General features: G+C 42.2%; 1 protein-coding gene, 1 long non-coding RNA gene and 1 pseudogene across 4 annotated transcripts in view; 1 reads left to right on the forward strand and 2 right to left on the reverse strand.

The window, feature by feature from the left end:
• The first annotated feature begins 227 nt into the window (after positions 1-227).
• LOC149982577 (uncharacterized) lies at positions 228-2,756 on the forward strand. The gene is made up of 2 exons (XR_016497301.1): positions 228-435; positions 2,521-2,756. It is a non-coding gene; the product is annotated as an uncharacterized LOC149982577 (long non-coding RNA).
• Positions 2,757-5,094: 2,338 nt separating this feature from the next.
• Positions 5,095-7,473, reverse strand: LOC110528966 (kelch domain-containing protein 7A-like; annotated as a pseudogene).
• A 4,438-nt stretch (positions 7,474-11,911) lies between these two features.
• LOC110528004 (immunoglobulin superfamily member 21) overlaps positions 11,912-24,813 on the reverse strand; it is a 274,749-nt gene continuing 261,847 nt past the window's right edge. For 2 of the 3 annotated variants that reach the window (XM_021609765.3, XM_090241215.1), the window contains 4 exons: positions 23,567-23,673; positions 20,354-20,546; positions 14,567-14,605; positions 11,912-13,265 (listed from right to left, as the gene is read on the reverse strand). In XM_021609765.3, coding sequence (XP_021465440.2) covers positions 13,183-13,265; positions 14,567-14,605; positions 20,354-20,546; positions 23,567-23,673 — 422 coding nt within the window. In that variant the 3' untranslated portion in view covers positions 11,912-13,182. The remainder of the gene's footprint in view (positions 13,266-14,566; positions 14,606-20,353; positions 20,547-23,566; positions 23,674-24,813) is intronic. The other variant, XM_021609767.3, reaches the window with a different exon arrangement.

The following is a 24,813-nucleotide window of genomic DNA, read 5'->3' on the forward strand; positions in this document are numbered from 1 at the left end:
TATAATAATATTCATTATTTTTTAAATTAAGACATATATATCATGTATGAGCTATAGACTAACTGCTGCATAATTCTCTGACATTTTATAATACATTTTATAATGCAATTCTAAAGTATTGCATGCAGGTCTTATTATAATGCAGGTCCTGTGCCTCCTATTTGCCTCCGCTACTTCTCCAGTATTCTGTCTGTCAGTCACAGAATGTTTGCTGTATCCATCGCAACAGAGCTTCCTCTCCGGTCTGGTGCCTATAGCACAATAAGATCAGGAGGAATGCACCATCATCCGTTCTGTTTGATCTAACTATGCTCTGATATTAGGACCAAACCAGCTCATGATCGATCAGCTGTATGTGACACATCATGTTCAGTACCATGTGCAGTATGGGCAAACAGGAAAATGGACCCAACCTGACTGGAGAATGGCGCAGAGGTATGCAAACAAAGTTCTAATTGGAAACTGGGTGGGAGAGAAGCTGCAGGTAGGGTTTATAATCTATTACATATTACATTTTCAGAGGAGACTGTCATGCCTCAAAGAAGAAAACAACTTTGGGGACTCAGCATTCTCCACCCTAGGCATTAGGAAATGGAATTCCCTCCAAACTACCTTAATCACTAGTGACTTAGATCCTCCTCCATGGAGGTCAAAGTGTGGATCAAGGAGAATCAATCCAGCACACATTGACTTCTTCTTATTGCACTCAAGTTTCAAGTGTCCTGTATATATGGTATTATTTGTTCTATTTTGTGTTTCCTGTATTTGTTTTAATCTGTTTTGTGCAGGTGGGTCTAATCCTGAATGCTGATTGGTTAAAACCGCATTCCAGACGATTGCTATTCCACAAATTACCACCAACGAAATCTATGACGTGCACAATCCACTGTCTCATCAGTTTAGCCAAACAATTTATAAACTTGACCTCCACTATAAAAAGCATCTAGACATTATTTCACATGTATTTTAGACTAACATTTAGTTTTCAACAGCGGAGATTTGAATAAACCTTGCTGTCTGTCTCTCCGACATTTGCAACATTGATTCAATATTCAAATTTGATCTCCAGCTGTCCCATAGCTATAGAACAAAAAGACTGAACGACTGGGTCGCATCTCTAGCAACAGAACCGATAGAACGAACGACGAGCCGGCTTGGGTAGCAACCCTAGATTTGTGTCAGGACTAAATCTTGTGGAATATAAATAAATTAATCAGAATAACGTTTTTAATGAAAATATGTCAATCATTATTTGAATATGTTGGTTGGTAACTTGTTGTATAAAAGTGATAATGCCCTTGAAGCCGGTGTTTGGAGGATATATTGGCACTTCGTCTCGGGCTTAACCACACCCGTGCCAATATATCCTCCAAACCCCAGCTTCTTGAGTATTTATCACTTAAATATCCCACTATACTACTGTGTGAGTGATGTGTTTATGTATTTAATTAACTTAATTTAGGACTGCCGATGAAAATGAGTTATGCTTAGATAACTCTTGCAAACATTCACTATTTGAAATGTGTTTAAAAATTGCAAATGGTCCCTTTAATATAAACTACGACTATAACCATCTAAGTTTATTTGGGGATTTTCAGCTAACTTCTATGAATTGCTGTTGCTATTATGCGTTGCCTGTGATGAATGTTGATAATTCATCAAATAATGCAACATTTGGCAAGAGTCATCAACAGTCATTATCAAGAGTTTAAATTACAGCAAAGTGTTGGCACAGCAGCCTTTCCTTTCTATCCAAATGAGATTATCCCAAGAAAAACCTGCACTGAATGTGAGAATGTGCTGTATCTCCTGCTTTCGGTAGCCAAAGATCTTCAACAAACTAGTTCAATGGCTGGTTTCCAAGGGTTCTGCTGCTTCTCAGTTGGTTTGCAAAATCTATACAAAAATGATTAGAGGGCTTCATTTAAGCTATCTACATCAGCACAGACTCCCAGTGTGAGAGACTTGAGAGTCAATCTAATTGCATTGATGCCAAGCAGGGCCATGGGCTGCTGCTTCAGGATCTGACTAGAGGGATGTCTTTAGAAATACTGTACAACAGCATGGATCGATGGTGAAGTGTGAGTTTTGCTGAGCTCATGCTGGGCTCAAGCTTAAGTGGCTGAGCATTCCCTCTTCTTCTCATCCTCCTCTCTCCCTCTCCTCCTCCTCTTCCCGACTATTTACCTTGTCTGTCCAAGACAGTTCACCCGAGAGTGTAAGACAGCCACAACAGCACCAACTGTGCAGACTACCAGCCACAGAGGGCCAGACGTCATCGTGAGACAAATGGCGCTGTGGAAAGCTGAGCTCAGCCTTACACAGCAGGATCATGATGTTATTAGCATTAGCAAAAAGCTAGTGAAGTTGTGTCTAAAAGTCTGTTAGAACAAAATCCAAACCTAGACCATTCGCATCCACCGAGATAATGAGCTAATCAATCAAAGAAACAGTGTGCCCTCTTGTCATTGTTTTAAAGCCATGATGACCAGAATAATAGTGTGTTGTGGTGTGTTCCAGGGCCTTGCTGCCAAGCTGCTCCTCTCCCACCACGGCACGCTGCCTTCCCATTACCTGGTCACCCTCTATGATGAGATGTACAGGCGCCAGGGCTCCTAAACCCTGCTCACATTGTGCTCCTGGCATCCAGACAGGCTGGCGAGGACGCCAGAGAAGTCTGACCACCACCGTTATCCAATCTTGTCAGCTGTAATTACAAACTGGTGTCAAGTAAATAAAAGAAGTCAAGAAAAAAAGAAGCAGTGTTCCACAGTTAAAGTTTAGGCAGAATAAATGGCCTTTGATTATTCCAAATATGTCACAGATATACTGTAACTAATGACTGCATCACTGTAACAGCTGAGCTCTCTCTCCTTCCCTTCCTTCTCCCTCCCACCTCCAACTAACTTTGGCCTGGTGGAGTCTAGACAGGTCTGTCTGGACCAGCAGCAGCCCCCCTTCTCAACGCTAAGTGTGTACAGGACAGCGTACCAGAGGCACCCACTAAGTGCATTCTGCCAGCCCCGCTTAGCCAGTGTGCCACGTGACCTTTCCAGCAAGCTCCATCCTGCCAATCTGAACAACAAGGACCTGGAAATCAAACAACAGTCCTGTAGACAGGTCCAAGACAACTCAGTCTCCGCCAGCCTCTTCCCTCCCCTCTCTTGGGTGTAGTAACAGAGCTCAGGCTCACAAGCTGTTTAGATACTCAGGGGCCGTACTCAATGTGGTGCTGTTTGAGGATTACATTTTTTATTAGTCTGAGGCATGAAAAATTTAATGGAGCAGAACATTTGGGAAATCAAAAGACGTAAAAATTAAACAGGAGTCTCATTATAATCTCTTAAAGTCTAGGCTCTCTCTTCCTCTCTCTCTCTGTGTGTGTGTGTGTGTGTGTGTGTGTGTGTGTGTGTGTGTGTGTGTGTGTGTGCGTGCGTGCGTGCATGCGTGCAGGAGAGGGAGGGATGGAGAGTCCGCAAATCATCTGATAATTTAGGATAATCACATGTAAATTATTTTTCTTCACACTTATCTAATATTTGCTACTCAAAGGGCTGTTAGTAGTGCCCTACCCTAGGTACTTTGAAATCAAAGAAAGTGTTGATGTCAGAGCTGACCTGGGTATTCATTCAAATCAGGAGCCATGAGTCATGTAAGGGGAACTCTGAGGGGACCATTCCATTAGGTGTTTAATTACAGGGAATCAAAGTGTTTAATTAGGAGGAATCAAAGATGCTTATGTTTGATGGTCAACCATCTGCGTCTCTCTTCTGCTGCTGCCTCAGCCAGTGCAGCTGAAGCCCTTTGCCTGCCTCTCTGTTACTCATCTCAATACTTAAGTGCACTGCTGATTTTGTGTGAGTCAGAAGACGGGTAGGTTGTGTTGTTATTGGTTATGCTACACACAGTGCAAATTACCTCCTTTGCACTTTCAGGTTTAGTTATTCCGACACAGAGTCTATATATACAGTATATGTATATATATATATATATATATACATAGACCAAACCACATGATGGCGCTATAGCGGCATGTCACAAACTGAAATCCCAGGCAAGGGTGCTGTATCACTCACTGTTGTTCTTAGTCTATGATTGCTCTTTGTAAGAACAAACAGCTTGTTTTAAATGAACAAAGAATTATACTTTTATTTCGAATATGTATATTGTCAATGTAATTACGCAACACATCCATTAACAGCCACATCTATCCTCCTACAAATGCATTAATGAAGTCTGCTGTCACAAACGACACATCACACAGCAGAGCTCTCTTTGTTAGATTGTTGATGAATTATCATTGGAAATCTGTCACTGTTTGGAAGGAACATTTATTTAATTTTAATAATGTTTAACCACATGACATAATAGCTAGCACATTGTTGCACAAAATGCTTACAGTTTTTTTTTTTCCAACTGAGTTGTATGACTGCTTAGATAAGTAACCTTCAAATAAAATCTACATATTTCTTTCTTCTGTTGATTAATAATGTACAAATGTAAGGATAAATATTTGTACTTTCATTACAGTCATTCGTTATTTTGGTACATGAATAACTGAACATGGTTCAGTGCTATCCTTATATCAACAATGTTGAAAACAACCGCAGAAATCAGGCGTATACTATGCCCCAATCTTGGAGGAGATTCAAAATGAGCAATTACTTTTGTTTATTGAAGCTCACATACATTATGCTGTAAGTCACAACCTTTTACATCATGTCATATTTATAGATCACATGTGGGTAATTGTATTGAGTCCAGTCCCTGTGTGAGTAATATTTCTTCCCTGTATAGTAACCAACTGTGATGGATTATCACTATATTACCCCACTGCTCCAAAGCATTATGGCTAGAGTGAATTAACTTAAGAATTTTTTATGAATTATTACAGGGGAGAAAGTGCACATCTTGCATGATTTAGGAGTAATGTAGTGCAAGGCAGGAGGAAAATGAAAAGAACAAAACACCTTCACAATACATAGAATTTCTATGGCAGTGTACCCTAAATAAATCTAAACAAGCAGTAATCGAATTACCATTAATGATGTTAATATTTTACTTTCATTGCCTCTGATTAAGACAGCTGTGCTTCTCAGTAGGATACACTCAGCTCTGAAAAATGGCCTTGGTGCACAAGTAAATTAGATACTCCCTCACTGCTCTGCCCTTGTCTGTGCTGGGGAGAAGCATTCCAGGTTACACCCTGGTCTGGTGAGCCTTCGTATCAGGAAGTGAGAGGACAAACGGGAAAAGGATGCCCTTGGCTCCAGAGAGGACACTCAAATCATCTGCTACAAATCTTGGAGAGATCTCTTCAGCCCGGAAGCTCATGGTGAGCTGGTGGCTCATGCAGTAGATGGTGTCGTCCAAGGCGACACACTGGAAGGCGAGGCATTGGTCAAGGCGTTTGGTGCAGCACTCGTAACATAGTCGTGCCACAGTGTGATAGCGGTACACACTGATGCCTAGCTGCGGGCTGACATCAAAGCGATATAGGAAGTTTCTCACTCCCACTATCTCGGTGGTTCTCTCTTTGCTGCCCGTTATTGAGCTTTTCCTCCACACGTTGATATTTGGGTTGTGCAACAGTGTGTATCTCAGTGTTCCTCCTAGAACAAAGAGCTTCCTGTTGCACACTGTGACATGATGGGCCACAGCAAATGTATCATTGGGCAGTGGGGCCACAAAAGTCCATCTGTCAGAGCTGGGGTCATAGCGCTCTACGGTAGACAGACACTCCCCTCCGATTGCATAGATGTAGCCCTGCAGGGCTGCCAGTTTGCAGTGGGGCCTGGACTCGTTCATAGGACTGATCTCTTTCCAAATTGATGTTACGGGGTTGTAGCAGAACACTCTCTTGGAAGGCTTCATCTCTCTATCTGCACCCTGCTGGCTGCCCCCCACTGCTACAAATAAGTAGTTGTCCATAGTGCACATGGCACAGCCTTTGGAGATGACTTCCTGATGGATGGGACACAGTGGGTGCCAGCTGTCTTTATAATCATCATAATAGTAGAGACCACTACATGGTATGGTGGTGACTCCCTGCTCCCTTTTTGTCCCTTGAGGACTACTCCCCACCCAGTCCTGAGGGCCCATGTTGCCTGCCATTAGGAATTGCCTTCCTCTCATACGCTGTTTCTGGATCTCATCCTGATCACCTGCTCTCAGCCTCCCATACAGACCTGGGTCCCTGAGGATCTGGAGGTAGTTGTCAGACATCACTCTAAGAGCTGACTGCTGCAGAGGGGCCTGCCCATGCTTCTTAGACAGCTCCACCTCCACGCAGTTGCCCAAATCAAACTTAAAGATCTCCAACTCTGAGCTGTTTTCTGGAGGCAGATTTATACATTTGGCCCCAGCTATGGTTTCTAGGCTGTGCACCTCCCATGCACTGGGGTGCCTGGTGTCTGTGGTAGGACTGAGTGGGCTGACAGGGCTGGGATCCCCTGATGAAGAGGCCCGAGAGTGGGGAGGCTCAGTGAGGCTGCTGCCACATCTTCCAAACTCCACCGACTGTGAGTCCAGTGAATTCCCCTCAAACAGACCTAATATGGAGTCTGTGATGGAGTGCGAGGAACATTCCACACAGTATTCATAAATCTTTCCTCGCACAACGCTCTGCTTCTCAGGTCCCTCCATCACGAGGTTGGCATCCTCCAATGTGATCTCTGCCTTTGAGAGGAAGGTGGAGTAGGCCCCATGCAGCCCCAGGTCTTGCCTCAGTTCCCTGTCCACACCCACCCCCACACTTACCTCCAGCCTCTGCAGAAAGGAAGGGGACAGATGGGCTGGCCAGACCACTGTTATTAGGATAAGGGAGTTTCAAGGTGGCTCCAAACTTGCAATATCTGATCTTAATCTCAGCCTCTTCAACTAACATGGGGATATCTATCTCAGCCTCCTCAACAAACACAGCAGGGACTTCTCCCTCCAACTCCAAGCTGTTGTCTTCTACATTTGATCCATCCTGCGGCGTAACCATTTCTTCAGTGTTTGCGAGCCGGCAAACATCTTTAGTCTGGGGCAATTCTCCTTCCCCTGTTCCTGTATTGGTGTTGTCAGGTGTCAGGTCATCCCTCACAGGGCTAATCTGTGAGTGGCCAGGCTGTTTGTCCCCATTGTTTCTGGAGTCATGTTTGGCTGTGCTTTGAGGCCGCAGTTCCATCTTGCAGTTCCGACAGATTCCATTGGGTGCTTCAGTGGGCCCGTCTGAAGGAGGCCTGTACCCATGGGGCTGTAGAATCTGTATACACAGGAGATGAGCAGCACAGCGGCCAACGAACACGTCAGCCTCCCCAGCAGGTGAATGTCAAACTGGACACCCAGCAGGTCTGCTATGGGCATATCTAAACGGATGAGTTGCCAAGTTTAACAACCTTTTTGTCTGGGTATTTCTTTCAGTGCATCTTAGCCAATGGTAGCCGGCACCCAGCGTGCTGCAGAGATCTGATGACTGTGTCTGTTCTCTTTTCTCTCTCTGGGTAAACTGATACTTGCAGCAACACTATTTGCATCCCTCACTGGAGGGGTGGGAAAGCGGTCACGTTCTACTTGCAGCAGGTGATCATATTTGCTCTGTCCTTCACTATGTAGAAAATAACATATTCATACCGGAATGTTTTTTGACTCAACTCAAGATGAGTTTATGATGTTGTTTACTGAGTGAGTATTTAAGTGTTTTAACAACTTGGAAACGACTGTATACCACCACAAGGTTAAACTTGGATTCAGACTATTTGTGCTTTTTAGCCTAATGTTTGCATTATGTGTAGGAGTGGCCTGGATCATATGTCTCTATTGATATATCACACTCCCTCTCCAGTTAAACACATGGCAGGTTGCTATCTGCTGAGAACAGGGTTTGACTAAGGCGTGCGAAAGGCTGATTGGAGGCATTTGAGGCCATAATTACCAGGATACAGTTGTTTGCACAGGCAAAAGCCAATAGCAAATGTCTCTCACTATGCAACACACACTATACAACACATTGGTTTTGGCTCAGCTACAGAGGGAAAAGAGACCAGGGGTGATGTTCATATAAAATGTAACTATACATTTGGTAACACTTTATTTGGATAGTCCATCTGTACACGCTTAGAAAAAAAGGTGCTATCTAGAACCTAAAAGGGTTCTTCAGCTCTCCCCACAGGATATCTCTTCAAAGAACCCATTTTGGTTGAGGTTAGAACACTTTTGGTTCCAGGTAGAACACTTCTGGGTTCCATGTAGAACCTTCTGTAGAAAGGGTTCTACATGGAACCAAAAATGTTTCTACATGGAAACAAAAAGGTTTCTCCCTGGAACCATAAAGGGTTCTCCAGTGGGGACAGCCGAAGAACCGTTTTGGTAACCCTTTTAGAGTGTAGATGCTCTACAGAGTATCAGTAACATTTCAAATAACTATCTACTAACCCTTATCCTAACCATAAACTTTACCCCAACTCTAACCTTTATTCTAAACCTAAACCTAATCGTAACCTTTGCAAACAGTTGCTTATCCACAGATAGTTTGTTGATAGTATGACAATCTGTAGAGCATCTACAGTACATATGGAAAATTCAGACTATCCAAATAAAGCTTAACCATACATTGGTAATTTAAGCACAGACTTTTAGTTTCGAACGAAATGACTGTGTTAAAGTATTAATGATGTTGTCATTTCTATCACACTCCGATGAACACGTATTGTATCATGTAAGAGGGATGCAGTCAGCCAACCGTCGGAGCCTCAATGCCAAAAAGGAGTGTTGACTGTATGAGTCTGACAATATCATCCATATTTATAGACTGAATGGGCATACACACATACATCTCTGTCACGCTGGAGTCCTGTCGCTCAGTCACTGCAGTTGAGCTGTCAAATTTGAATTTGTGTTGCCGATAACGCTTGACTGAGTCCAGGGTCACAACAAAGAGCTGGTCCAGCAGCGATGCAGTGACACTCAGGGAGACGTGTCACTCAGGTAGCCATTTGAACGAGAGTCCTCTGTGACATAAACACTATTTGGCCATCTGATAGCATAGCTTCCAGAGGCCCGTAAAGGGATCTGGATTCAGCAGGCACGGTTAGTCGTGAATAATTCACTGGTGTGCCACAAAGGCAGCTCCTTCTCTTCTGTGCCGCCGCTGTCTCAGGTGTACCATTCAGGAGCACTGCAGAACAAACGATTGCCAGCATGTGCAGTGTTGTGCGGAGACTCTTTCACCTCTTCCCCTCCTGTGATATCATATGGACAGAAAATGGGAAATGTAAACAGTTTAAACAGCCATAACTATTTGAGGTGAACCATACTACTGCAAGCGTTATTCTTGGAGGATGGGTGGATTGTGTAATAGATTAAGATCATGAAAGGGAGGATATGGGGAAGTGAACGCTGTGGCTACATGACTAGCAGAGGACGAAATAACCTTAAGGTAATTCTGATTACAAGTTTAGCACTGAAGTATGAACAAACAAAGCAAGTGATGCGTATATGTAATTCAAGCAAATATATTTACCATACTCTATATTTTTTTCATTTGGTCTGAGCCCCTTTGAAAAAGCACTGATGTACTCATGAAAAACTATTATTGCATACTTCACAAAATTGATTACATTGGCAATCAGATATGCATGCCCTTCAAATAATGCGAACACAGCATAAATGCATACTATAGAGCTAGGATATCAAACAGTTTTCATAATTCAATGTGGTGTACTTTAATTTGGTCTACTGTCTCTTTTATCATGGATGGCCTTCAATGAAGATCCACATGTACTTTTTGTAAGTTAAAGACTGGAAGCGTTCTTTTCTCAGATGGGCTCTGAGAAACATAAATAGGAAAACAAATGAGTATATCATGCACTCACAGAATTGATCATTTTGTAAATAAATTAATGAAGTGCATTTTATTCAGGCAGAATAATTCAAGTCATTAAAAGACAATTTGCATAAATCATAGCTGATCCAACAAATGTAAATGCCTGGACATGGCTAAACAGCATTGGCACTTTGAACCGGTGCTTTGGTCAGATGACATGAAAATGGAACTCTTTGGCCTTGCACATAAGAGGTCGTTTTGGCGTCTAAATGAGAATGTATAAGCAGAACAAAACCCCATACCTACTCTAAAATATGGTTGTTGATCTTTGATGTTACAGGGCTATTTTGCATCCAACGGTCATGTGGCCCTTCTATACCTGCATTGCTTGCTGTTTGGGGTTTTAGGCTGGGTTTCTGTACAGCACTTTGTGACATCAGCTGATGTAAGAAGGGCTTTATAAATGAATGTGATTGATTGATTAAGGTCAAAGACAGGGGTGTCAATAATTTTGACCCCTTCCTTCTTGAGAAAAATATGTTTAACTTGTTAAACAAAATAACTTTCTCTGAGCAATTCTATCGGTATAAAATAATATAATTTCCCAATTATTTTGAGAAAACAGTATACAGTACATGACCAACAGTATGTGGACACCTGCTTTTCAAACATCTCATGCCAAAGTCATTGGCATTAACATGGAGTTGGTCCAACTTTTGCTGCTATAACAGCCTCCACTCTTCTGGGAAAGATTTCCACTAGATGTTAAAACATTGCTGCGGGACTTGCTTCTATTAAGCCACAAGAGCAATAGTGAGGTCGGGATCGGTGTTGGGTGACGAGGCCTGGCTCGCATTCGGCATTCCAATTCATCCCAAAGGTGTTTGATGGGGTTAAGGTCAGGGCTCTGTGCAGGTCAGTCAAGTTCTTCCACATCGATCTCTACATAAGAAATGTTTATGGACCTCGCTTTGTTACACGGGGCTTTGTCATTCTGAAACAGGAAAATGCCTTACCCAAGCACAGAATCATCTAGAATGTAATTGTATTCTGAAGATTGTATTCTGAAGATTTCGCTTCACTGGAACTAAGAGGCCTAGCCCGACCCATGAAAAACAGCACCAGATCAGTATTCCTCCTCCACCAAACTTGACAGCTGGCACTATGCATTTGGGCAGGTAGCGTTCTGGCATCTGCCAAACCCAGATTTGTCTGTCGGACTGCCAGATGGTGAAGTGTGATTCATAACTCCAGAGAACGCGTTTCCACTGCTTCAGAGTCCAATGGAGGCGAGCTTTACACCACTCCAGCCGATGCTTGACATTGTGCATGGTGATCTTAGGCTTGTGTGCGGCTGCTCGGCCATGGAAACCCATTTCATGAAGCTCCCGCCGAACAGTTCTTGTGCTTCCGGAGGCAGTTCGGAACTCATTTGTGAATGTTGCAACCGAGGACAGACGATTGAAAGTCACTGAGCTCTTCAGTAAGGCCATTCTACTGCCAATGTTTGTCTATGGAGATTGCTTGGCTGTGTGCTTGATTTTGTACACCTGTCATGCTTTGCTATATATAGATTAGCTCTGTATATGAATGATTTATTTTATACAGTCATTTTTGGCTCATTTTTAAGAGGGTGTCAATCATTTTGGACCCCACTGTATCCAGATCAGCATAAAGGGGTTAATGTCCGTGTCAGAATACTGTATATTCCAACCTAATTATTTCCAGAAACTGAACTTGAAATATTTGGCAGTTTTATTGTAGATCTTCTGTATAGAAAAGGCCCAAGGGATAATCTCTTGACCTCTGGAAGGTCATCAAACATTCCTGCCAAATACCTCCATATACACTTTGTCATGGCCCCAAAGTAGAGAAAGTCATAGTTGATGTGTTGAGAGGACATTTGTATAATTCATAATTTTTCCTCATATATTGGAATATGATTATTCTAAAGGTCATGTATGTATATTAACCTGTTATCCAATATGTGATCAAATAAATTATTAGGTAGGCCTATATATCTTCCATAGTAAAGAGAGTAAGGCAGTTTTACTGTATGTCATTTAAAACACCCTTAGGTTGTAGAAGTAAAGTCAAGCCAGATTATTTGATAATCTCTCCATTTTAATACAGGTGATATGAAACAAATGCAACAACCCTGTTAGCACTCTGCTTCAGGTGAGCATCTTCCTGAAATGGTGGCTAACATGATCCTACTAGGAGATGTCAGGGGGAAGAGTTACATATTGTACATAATGCAATGTCACTTAAGTATGTAACAAGTAAATAACTGGATTACAGGCCAGTGACAATGAGATGCAGTGTTGACCACTGCAAAACACGAAAAGGAGAACGAATTGTCAAACGTCACATGCACTACAAGTCCAAAACGGCAGACATAATGTAGGATATTTGCATTGTTTTTTTCTGTCCTCATTTTCAAACTTGTCACACAGATGTAGAGACTGAATGAATGGGATCAGAAGGCTGTAAACTGTTCTGTCCTGACAGCCTATAGGATTATCTCTTGAAACAGCGATAAAGGATGAGAAAATACAAACAAAGGCTGTGAGCTGCTGCAAACCCTCCCAACTCTTCACCAACCAATCCTAACCTGAACCCATAAAACCTCTTTGATTATCTTCAATATTTACACAGATGTACACAAAATACACTCAAAAAGGAGATTTTCCATTTTCTCTTTGCGTTTAGTCCTCTTGTACATTCCAAGCCATCCAAGAAAAGAAATACCTGTAATCGTGATAAAAAAGAATGTGCTCATTGAGCGTTCACATTTGTTCCCAGTTGTTTATGTGTAGCTTAAAGACTGGGTACAACACAGCCCAGTGAATGGGACAACTGGTTGGCCCTCCCACACTCGTCGGCTCAGTGTCTCTCTTCACACTGAACATATCAAAACAAACCCAAATGCTTTTTATTTTCCTTTTTTAACAACTAATTTTATTGATCAACAGGCAGAGGTGTGACAAGAAACAAAAAGAAGGTGTGGTCGGGGGAAGGGGTATACTGGAGGTGGTTATTCTCATGTTCAGGAAGTTGTTTTCTTTATATTATAATCTTTGTTATTATTTCATTTCAAAAACAGAGTAGAGGCCCATCGGGTGGTGGCACTGGTTCCTGAACGACTGATGCATGGAGGGCAGGTTGGATGACTGGAAAAGGCTTGCAGGACTGTGTGGTGTGGTTGTATGTGTGTCTGTTTGTGGTGTGGTGGTGTTTTGGGCTTGTGGTATGTGTATGTGGTGTGTGTATGTGTGTTGGAAAGGCTTGGGATTGTTTGTGTGTGTGTGTGTCTCTGTGGGTCTACTGTGTGTTGTGTGTGTGTATACAGAGTGTGTGTTGGCTGGGAGGGTTCACGTCAGTTCCACAGTCACTGTGAGGGCCAGGGACAGCACCATCCATATTAGTCCGACTACATCCACGCGAGGGGCTCCATCTGCAAGGGCCAGAAAAAGAGAGAAGAGTCAGATACAATCACTATTTATAATTGCCAGTCACTAGACAAAACACTTTAATCTCTTTAATCTCACTTTAATCTCAATAAAAACACTGATTGGTCAGTTACTTCTTGGTCAGGTCATAATTTCCTTTCTACGTAATAAAAATGAATGGAACCAAATCATATACCGCCAGAGCAGATCTGGTCAGATATTATGTCCCGGTAAAGCCTTTCAAAACAAGGGCAATTGGGAATCCTGGCTCTTTGCTTTTATGTCAACATAACCACATTCTCCACTGATGTTAATGATGCTAAACATGATATTCATTCTAGAACAACAATTGTAATAGCCTTACGCATTCCGCTTGTTTAAGTAGGATTGCAATAAACAACTACTACGGGCCACTGCCCCACTTTCCATGATTCTCTATACCTCAGTTAATTTCCATTATCATCAATATTCTAAAACATTTGTTAGGACAGCGAGAGGGTTGAAACTCTGACAGAGATGGATGGTGGCCCTTAAAAGGTATGTGGTTTGTTGCTGTTCTCTGCTGTGGCCTCTGTGCTGACTGACAGATAGGGTGGACTTCCCACACACACAGAGGGAGGAGTTGGCAGATCAGCCACTGAGCGATCAGACACTTGTGTGGCGACCTCTCGGGCCATGTTCTACACCGATTTGACTTGCATGCGAGGCGCATTGCTCCGCGATCGGTACCTTCCTCACTGACCTGATTCTATCCTTGCTGTGGCAAACCTGCTCCTGCCGGATCATTTGCATGTTAAAATTTACATCCGTAAGATATGGCAAGCAAAGCAGCAGAGAGAGAGAGACTGAGAAAGACAACCCTCATATCCCTCTGCGCTTTTTTTGACAATCCCTCATCTTAACATATGATAATTGGAGGCACTGCAAATGAGGCCCCACAGTGTGTATGAAACAACCCTAATCTCACAGTTCTCACAAATGTATACAAGTGGATAGTGACTGAAGGAGTATTGTATCTGAACATAGGGGGAGAGATTTCTGTTGACGATAGAATGACAGACAGTGTTCACCTGTCGTCAGTTTGTCTGTCCATTAAACCCTAACCAAGAAGTAGCTAGTAGCTAGTCATTTGTTACTGTCCCATTTAGGATACAGATTGCATGCTTGTCATCTCAAATGTATTCAAATACATCTTCAAAAATGTGTGAGAAAAACAACATTCAAACAAACAAAAAGGAGAAATGCTCTTTAAAAGACTACAAAATAAACTTTCTCTGTGAGTGGTCTTCATGGGTGCCATACTTACTGTTCGGACTCTGAGTGTTTTTCATCATGGCAGGATTTTCTGTTGATAGAGATGAAGGGAAAATAGAGAGAGGGTAAACAGAAAGAGAGAGAGAGATATTGTTTTAACACTGTACAGCCATAATATGATACTATTACACTAAAAACTTTGAGAGTGTAATGTTTACTGTTCATTTTTCATTGTTTATTTTACTTTTGTTTATTATCTATTTCACTGCTTTGGCAATGTAAACATATGTTTCCCATGCCAATAATGCCCTTTGAATTGAATTGAATTGAGAGAGCGAGAGCGAGAGCGAGAGCGAGAGCGAGAGCCAGACAGACAGACAGACAGACAGACAGACAGACAGACAGACAGACAGACAGACAGACAGACAGACAGACAGACAGACAGACAGACAGACAGACAGACAGACAGAGAGAGAGAGAGAGAGAGAGAGAGAGAAAGGGAAAAGAAGTGAAGTGATGATGAGAAAATAGTGAGCTGACATGGGTAAGGGGTCTAATGAAGCTGAACTCTACGTTCTTTAAGCTCATGTTAAATGACATCCCGCTGGTGAGCCTGTATTAATAGAGCTGTGGACATTGGGCTCTCTGGTAAGTTAGAGCAGCAGTTAGGTGGGGCAAGAGGGCAATAGCAGAAAATAAACTGCTGATCTATTAGCATCCACATGCGATTTCCCTACTCAGTCCACAAAGACAGAGATAAATCAGTGTGTTTGTGACAGCCAGCCTCTTCACTGCTGAGTAAGACCTTTAAACAGGTTAACATTTACAAGGCTGCAGCACCAGACGGATTACCAGGACGCGTATTCAGAGCATGCACTGACCAGCTGGCAAGTGTCTTCACTGACCTAGTCTGCCATACCTACATGTTTCAAGCAGAACACCATAGTCCCTGTGCCCAAGAACTCCAAGGTAACCTGTCTAAGTGACTATCGCCCCTTAGCACTCACATCTGTAACTACGAAATGCTTTGAAACGCTGGTCATACCTCACATAAACATCATCATCCCAGACACCCTGGACCCACTCCAATTCACATACTGCCCCAACAGATGCACAGATTATGAAATCGCTACTGCACTCCACACAGCCCTCTCCCACATGGACAAGAAGAACACCTATGTGAGAATGCAGTTCATTGACTACAGCTCAGTGTTCAACACCATAGTGCCCTCCAAGTTCATCACTAAGCTAAGAAACCTGGGACTAAACACCTCCCTCTGCAACTGGATCCTGGAATTCCAGAGGGGCCAAGTGGTGAGGGTATGCAACAACACATCCACCAACATGAGGGCCCTTCAGGGGTGTGTGCTTAGTCCCCTCCTGTATTCCCTGTTCACCCACGTCTGCATTGAGGTGCAAACTTCAACACCATTATTAAGTTTGCTGGCGACACAATGGTGGTAGGCCTGATCACTGGAAAGATGAAACGGCCTATAGGGAGGAGGTCAGAGACCTGGCAGTGTGGTGCCAGGACAACAACCTCTCCCTCAACATCAGCAAGACAAAGGAGCTGATCATGGACTACAGGAAACGGGGGGGACGAGCACACCCCCATTTACATCGACGGGGCTGAAGTGCAGCGGGTCGAGAGCTTGTTTCCAAACAGCCACAAGAGCATTGGTGAGGTTGGGCACTGATGTTGGGCGATTAGGCCTAGCTCGCAGTCAGCATTTCAATTCATCCCGAAGGTGTTCGATGGAGTTGAGGTCAGGGCTCTGTGCAGGCCAGTCAAGTTCTTACACACTGATCTTGACAAACCATTTCTGTATGGACCTTGCTTTGTGCACGGGGGAATTATCATGCTGAAACAGGAATGGGCCTTCCCAAAACTGTTGCCACAAAGTTGGAAGCACAGAATCATCTACAATGTCATTGTATTCTGTAGCGTAAAGACTTAAGAGGGTGTGAACAATGCTGAATTTGAAACATCACATGCACTACAACTCCAAAATGGCAGACATACTGTAATGTAGGATTTTCAAATGTTTCTACATAAGACCGAATCGAGGCGGTCGGTCACATATGTGACTCACCACCTGGATTCGGTCTTATGTAGCAACATTTGAAATGTTTTTTTTACATTGTCAAAAAGTAGAGACTCAGATCTACAAAATGGTATGTCATACACTGCATTTTCGAAGAACAATGGGGAAGTATTTCTGCTTTGAAATTTGATAAACTTGTAAACGCATTTTGATAAAAAAAAAAAAACATTTACGTTCAAACGGCTCTCCTGTGAAGTCGTGACTTGTGACATACGCCTAGTTTCCTGAAACCAGTCACATATATAATGTGTCATGTTCAGACACACCAACACAGTCGTGAAGAGGGCACAACAACGTCTTTTCCCCCTCAAGATGGTTTGGCGTGGGTACTCAGATCCTCAAAACGTTTTACAGCTTCACCATTGGGACCATCTTGACTGGCTGTATCCCCGCTTGGTATGGCAACTGCTTGGCATCTGACCGAAAGGCCAAACAGAGGATTGTGCGTATGGCTCAGTACATCACCGGGGCCGAACTCCCTGCCATCCAGGACCTCTATACCACGCGATGTCAGAAGAAGGCCTTAAAAATTGTCAAAGACTCCATGCCACCCAAGTCATAGACTTGGTCTCTGCTACCGAACAGCAAGGGGTACAGATGCAAGTCTGGAACCAACAGGACCCCGAACAGCTTCTACCCCAAGCCATATCACTGCTAAATAGTTAGTTAACAAGTCACATACGTTGTATGGACTTACTCTGTGTGCAATACTAGTGTTTAACATGATTTTTTTAATGACTACCTCATCTCTGTACCCCACACAAACAATTATCTGAAAGGTCCCTTTGTCTAGCAATGAATATCAAGCACAGATTCAACCACAGAGACCGGGAAGGTTTTCCAATGCCTCGCAAAGAAGGGAACCTATTGGAGATATTTTTAAAAGGCAGACACTGAATATCACTTTGAGCATGGTGTAGTTATTAATTACACTTCAGATGGTGTATCAATACGCCCAGTCAGTACAAAGATACAGGCGTCCTTCCTAACTCAGTTGCCCGGAGAGGAAGGAGACCCCTCAGGGATTTCACCATGAGGCCTCATGGTGACTTTAAAACAGTTACAGAGCATAATGAGTGTGATAGGAGAAACCAGAGGATGGATCAACAACATTGTAGTTACTGCACAATACTAACATAATTGACAGAGTGAAAGAAGTAAGCGTGTACAGTATAAAACTATTCCAAAACATGCATCCTGTTTGCAACAAGGCACTAAAGAAATACTGCAAAAAGCTATTCACTTTTTGTCCTGAATACAGAAGTGTTATGTTTGTGGCAAATCAAATACAACACATTACTGAGTACCACTCTCCATATATTCAAGCATTCAAGCATAGACACGGGCAAATTAATTCACCTTTCAGCAGGGCAATAACGCAAGGCCAAATCTACACTGGAGGTGCTTACCAAAAAGACAGTGAATGTTCCTGAGTGGCCGAGTTACAGTTTTGACTTAACTCTACTTGAAAATCTATGGCACGACCTGACAATGATTGTCTAGCAATGAACAACAACCAATTTGAAAGAGCTTGAATACTTTTAAAAATAATAATTGGCAAATGTTGCACAATACAGGTTTGGAAAGCTCTTAGAGACTTACCTAGGAAGACTCACAGCTGTAATTGCTGCCAAAGATGCTTCTACAAAGTATGGACTCAGGGGTGTGGATAATTATGGAAATGAGACATTTCTGTTTTTCAATTTCAAAACATTTGCAAACATTTCTAAAACCATGTTTTGACTGTGTCATTATGAGGTATTTTGTGTACATGGGTGGAAAAAAAAATGGAATACATTTTGAATTCAGGCTGTAACACAACAAAATGTGGAATACGTCAAGTGGTATGAATACTTTCTGAAGACACTGTATGTACATATCTTCCTCAATTACATCATACCCCTGCACATAAACTCGATACTGGAACCCCATGTATATAGCAAAGTTATCGATACTCATTGTGTATTTATTATTACTATTATTATTACATGTTATTTATTACTTTTTGTATTATTTATACATTTTCTTTCTCTCTGCATGGTTGGGAAAGGCCTATAAGTAAGTATTTCACTGTTAGTCTACACCTGTTGTTTACGAAGCTTGTGACAAATAACATTTGATTTGATGAGTCACTTCAGTGTAATCACCAAGGGTACAAGGATATGTTCATGATCAAGATATGAGTACTGCTTTCTGCCAGTGGAGAGTCTCAATAGCATGCCATCCTTATACTCTGTTATACTTGATGATGTATAATGAACAGTTTGCCAAGAGAGCAGAGCTCCAAATATCCACTCTGCCCCTGGAGAGAGAACACACTAGGCACACACTGGTTGAATCAACGTTGTTTCCATGTCATTGTTAAATGAAGTTACACCGAAGTAATGTGGAATAGATGTTGAATTGACATCTCGGCCCAGTGGGAAGTGTCCCATTTCAAGGCCGCCGGGGACGGTTTCAAGGTCACTCAATCACCATTCTGCTCCTCTAAACATGAGTGGAAGCCATCTATACTAGGACAGAGACATAGACACACAGACAGCCAACATTCTGCACGTAGCATCAGGGTGTTAAATAGGCATTAGTGTTCTTTCTACCAAAACGCTCCCAAAGGTAACACCTTCCCAAAGTGACAGTTTCACTACCATATTTTTTAAACATTGCTCACTGGAGGATGACCGGGTGCGGATTTATCAAACGATGGACAGAGAATTTCTTAATGGCAGTGCAGGCAGATTACTGTGTGGAATGGCCTTCTCTGCTGAATGGACCTGAGCTGATTTACCCTCTGATTGTCCTGCGGTTGCTACACACATGTCCTGTGCATATGTTAACCCTGGAAACTAACCCTGGAACGTATATATATATATATATATATATATATATATATATATATATATATATATTCCAACTCTTGCATGGCAGTTATCTCTAACACGAGAGTAGATAATATATAATACAGGGGAGAAGACCTTCATCCTCGTTGCAGCGGTTTTGATTAAAACAGAGCAGCCGTGATTGACAGGCCTCTGATCAAGTTCTCACGCAGGATGCAGTCATTCCACAGGGCCCAAGGGCAAACACACCAGGGCAGCAGGACATTCAGCAGTAATAGAGTCAGCAAGCAAGCCAACTCCCACATCAACTAAAGCAAACTCAGGACTTTGGAACTGCGATAAATAGCAGCACATCATGAAAAGACTGATCTAGCTTGCTCAAGGTGGGTCGTTGAACAAAGAGATGACACTGTCAACAACAAAGATCATTTATTCTATTATGGGCCCTTCATGTGATTATTAGTAGTCAGTGTTGGAGAGAATGGGTACATTACATGCTGCTTGTGGGATTCCCATGGCTGTTGGATTTCTACTCACCCACATGAGGGGCATTACTCACTTGCATAAATCAGCCTTTGTACTAGAGGCATTGCTGAGTCATTTAGTGATACAATCACTTATTACTCATGCACTTAGTTCGCATTGATAATTCATATCTAAAAATGGGCACATAAATATATATTTTTTACATAAATGCATTGCTTAATACTTCAGAGTATGTGGATGCATAATATTAACAGTTGAAACACAATTTTAATGGTGTTTGAAATTTGAATGAGGATATTCCTTTGACTAGTGGGAATAAAACATACCATGAACAAGAACAAGTACTACATTTGTGATTCTCTGCAATGCCCTCTAGGATGACAGAATATGGTAATGAGTTTGGACACATACCAAAGACGATGAGGCGGGTGTGCGTGTCCGTGGAGCCCAGAGGATTCTGGGCCGTGCAGCGGTACATGGAGCCGTTGAGTTCGGCTGGCACTCGCTCCAGAATCAGCTCCTTCCCATCCCGCTCAGCACTCCCGTCAAGCAGACGGCCCCCGACCCGGGTCCAGGTGAAGAGGGGCTCAGGGAACACCTCATTCTATTGACAGACCACCACAAGTGTGTGTGAGGGAGGGTTGGTCAAGAGGGGAACAAGTTTAAGTCCCAGTCAAGAGATTAAGAGCAAAGGCTACATGAATAATACAAGCTCAATTCCCTAATGCAATGGTACGTTAGCAGTATGAATTAATAATCAACACTACATACTGACGCCACACACACACTCACACAAACACACTTTTGAAATCACCACATACGCTGCTGCTGCCTATTATCTATCCTGTTGCCTAGTCACTTACTACTACTATATGTACATACCGTAGCTACCTCAATTACCTCATTCCCCTGCACATCGACTCAGTACTGGTAGTCCCTGTATTTAGCCTTGTTATTTTTACTCCTTATTGTTATTCGTTATTTACTATGTATTTATTTCTCTGTTACCATTTTTTTTTTAACAATTGTAATCTTTATTTTTTTATCTTTATCTTTTGCTCTGCATTGTTGGGAAAAGGACCCCTAAGTAAGCATTTCACTGTTAGTCTACACCTACGAAGCATGTGACAAATAAAATATGATTTGATTTACATTTGCAATTGTTTTCAGATGCTCATGCCTCTCAAGAAATTTCCCAGTTTCAAAATATTCCCCTTTTCAAAATGTCACATAATTCTCCCTCTGAGGGAAGAAGCCTTTCTGCTGTACTCCTCTGGATGTATTTTCTGCCATCTGCTGGATACAGACATGTTATTCAAATCAAAACAGCTGGAGAACATGTCAGTAGAGGAGGAGAGGGCGTTTAGTAGTAAAGTGCAACGAGGGGTTGTGGCGCTCAAATGCTATTCAAAGGGAACAACACACCATCAGGAATTATGATCACTTCACACATTGTCAAAGAAGGACAGGCGTTTCTTCTGTTTCTGTGAATCCAGCTAGGGAACCCAGTTTCATCTAGTTTATACTGCAGGGCTGAGGGCCAAGTATGTTGCTGTCATACATCTTGAGCGAAAGGCCAGAAAAAGATAGATGTCTATTCCTGAAGTGTGATGCAACAGAACGAAATTCCATTGAGATAAACTATTGATAATCTGACTAGATTTTCTTTTACCATTTTGAAATGTGACCTCCCAGCCCTTTTAATAAAGGCCCAATGCAACCGTTTTTATCTCAATATCAAATCATTTCAGGGTAACAATTAAGTATATTACCGTGATTATTTTTAATGAAAATGGTCAAAAACAATAAAAAAAATTGCTTATTAGCAAGAGCAGTGGTCTGAGTGGGGAGTGGAAAACTGAAAACTAGTTTTTATAGGCAGAGGTTTGAAACTCTCTTTCTTATTGGTCTATTAACTAATTTGCCACCTTGTGACGTCACCAGGCAGGCCAAAACTCCATCCCACAAAAAAACAGGCTGACATTTCAGGTAGTCTTTTCAAACAGCTCGCACACTACAAGGACATTATTATCATTTCACAATTGAAAATGTATATGACTGCACAGGGTCTTAAAGAAAATACCACGACTTGACTCTTGTCACTGTGTGACCCATACTGTAGAAATGCTTTAATGAACTGAATGTATGCCTTTAAGGAGCTGGTGTGTCATCATTCTGACTAAGCTAGTGTGACTTGTGTAACCTTTAAAAATGACTGCCCTGATAAGAGTTCTGAAACCAAAGAATTCACATGGTGACAGAAGTGAAAGTAGTTTGTTGATCAGGGGCAGTCATGGCATAAGGTCTATCAAGATAAAAAGCATGAAAGGTCCTATCACATATCCCCAACGGCATTACAGAGCCTAAATGAAAAAGACAGCTCCAATAAAAGCACCAGGGCCTTTCTTATCTTCATATGGATTAATACAGAGTGGGGACAAAGCATATCAAGTGGAAAGAAAACTAAAAGCCCACCCTGTGTGATTATGTATAATTCTGATATTTTAAACCGTAGGGGATACTGATATCTTTTTTTATCACACAATGAGAAGACAAGATAGGTATATGTCTTAGCACTACATCTTATCTACTAGTGAAACCCTAGAGCCTTGGTCCAGTGAAGGATAAGGGAGATTTTCTTTGGGATGAATCTCCATGCACGGATGTTTGTTTCCGAAGGGCCCAATTGGCTGTATGTCCCAGTCAAGCCTGTTTATAGTGACCATTCTTAACACTATTCAAAGGAGATCTTCAAATAATATGACATTAGTGGGTGGAGATAGTCGTATACATCTGCCCAGACTCTAAACTGCTACACTAAACCCAAGGCACCGAATAAGTGCCATTATTAGATTGAAAGTAGCAAACCAGAATAAAGCAATGAAAAACAAACACTTTATAAAAACACACAGCGCTATCATGCCCAGAAATTCATGAAGCAGTGAATGAAAAGTAACAAAGGTGATTGGTGTGCTGGTCCATTAGCATGGCCTATCAGAATTTGCCTTGTACTCTCCACCTGGTTGGCTCTAGCAGGCAGCGCCAACACTGTGGCATCCCTATTCCTGTCACTGAGATGGGGATCAGCTACTACTGGAAACTTATTATTTTTGGGGGCAGAGGATGGTAGTTACACAAGGACAATCTCCTGACTGGAATGCTCTAGCAGGTACAAACCCAAACTCTGCTCTGCTGAGCAATCCTCTAACAGCTAGCTTGAGATGCTTGCCTTAAGGAGATAGACTTAAGAAAATAAAAAAACATCAGAGAATTGGAGCTATCCATAAACAAACAGATTTTGAATGGGTTATTTATTTCTCATTGAAATAGTTTATTGCCTTGAGGCATAGTCAGAAACCCACATTGAAAAAATACATGTGAAAAGATAAAACAATTCCCCAAAAATTCGAACAAGTCACTTTTTCCAATAGTGCACTTATGATTTTTTCCAAACAAGAAACAGTATGCTAGCCTTAGACCGAGAAGACATATGGTATATCTCTCACCCTGTAAGAATGGCCACTATATCAGAAAACTCGACAGGCTTAACTGCACATCTCCCCTGTACCGTCCTATCCCAAACTGAACATGGCCCCCCGGTTTCATAAACCCCCATGCACTTACCCCAGGAACCCCAGCGCCTACCTGGAATCCTTGCACGGTGATGCGCACCGTATCCCCTACCTTTGCCCTGGTGGGGGTCATCAAAAGCTTGGGGCCCTTAGGAGCCGCTGGGAGAGAGAGAGAGAGAGAGAGAGAGAGAGAAAGAGAAGGAAAAGAGAAAAGAAGTGTCAACCCAGTGGCATGTCAAGTAAATACAGGAGGTACCTATTTTGTTTGGAGGAAAGAAGAGGAGAGCGAGGCAAATGCAATTTCCTCGGGACCTCCATGTCCTTTCATCCACAGCTAGGGACACTGCAGATGTATTCCCCCTTGGAGAGAGAGGGGACTAAATTGGATAGACAGTCATTACTGGAGGAGAATGGGAGCGCACCAGTAGGAGTGTGGTGGCAGCGAGAGAACTAATTCCCTTGTCTTAGCACAGACGGAGCCCCCAGATGGTATCCATTAGGTTCCTATTGAAACAATGGGAGTTTCAGGAGAAGGGACAGGAAAGCTTTCATATTGTTCACTTTCAGAGGGGCCTATATGGATTATGTATGGAGCAGAGATTGAATGAAGACATTGAATGATTTGCATATGATTTAAAGGTGCAATATGCAGAAATAATCAAGCTTTGATTATTTGAGTCAGATGTGTAGTGCTAGGGAAAAAAACTAAATGTGCACCCCTTGGGGTCTCCAGGACCGAGTTTGGGAAACACTTGTAGAGACTCATTGTACAATCTAAACCGCTGTGAAATATCTGTTCAATAACCAAAGACGTTGTATTTTCAGCTGTTTGAAGCTTGAGTACAAAACGGAAAGTAAAAGACTAAAAAACAAAACTTAAGAACGGGAAGCATAGAAATAGCGTACATAGAACATATCTACCGCTTCTTAGACTTGCTTTCAGTAAGATCTATACCTCGCATTTCTATGTGAATTTGATCAGCTCTCCCAAAAATGTACATATTGCAGCTTTAAGATTGAGTGTCATCCATTTAAGATTAAACTATGCAACCTTAGTGATGTACAGCATTGTAGCAGGAGGACAGATTGTAATTCTGTGGTGATGTGGTAGTCGTAGGGGCTTAAATTGGGCCTGCATAAACTGGTTCTGCTTCGCTTCAGTTGACTGACAATTTCCCTCTAGATAACCATATAGCACGCTTTCTGATCCCTTATGTTAGACAATGAACCAAATAGAAGTAATGAGATTTGGTTGGACGAGGGGAATCCTAAATAGGTCAGATATGCACGCCAACATCT

Source organism: Oncorhynchus mykiss, chromosome 7, assembly GCF_057628025.1.
Source record: "Oncorhynchus mykiss isolate SJ-2025 chromosome 7, ASM5762802v1, whole genome shotgun sequence".
In the NCBI taxonomy this organism is placed as follows: Eukaryota; Metazoa; Chordata; class Actinopteri; order Salmoniformes; family Salmonidae; genus Oncorhynchus; species Oncorhynchus mykiss.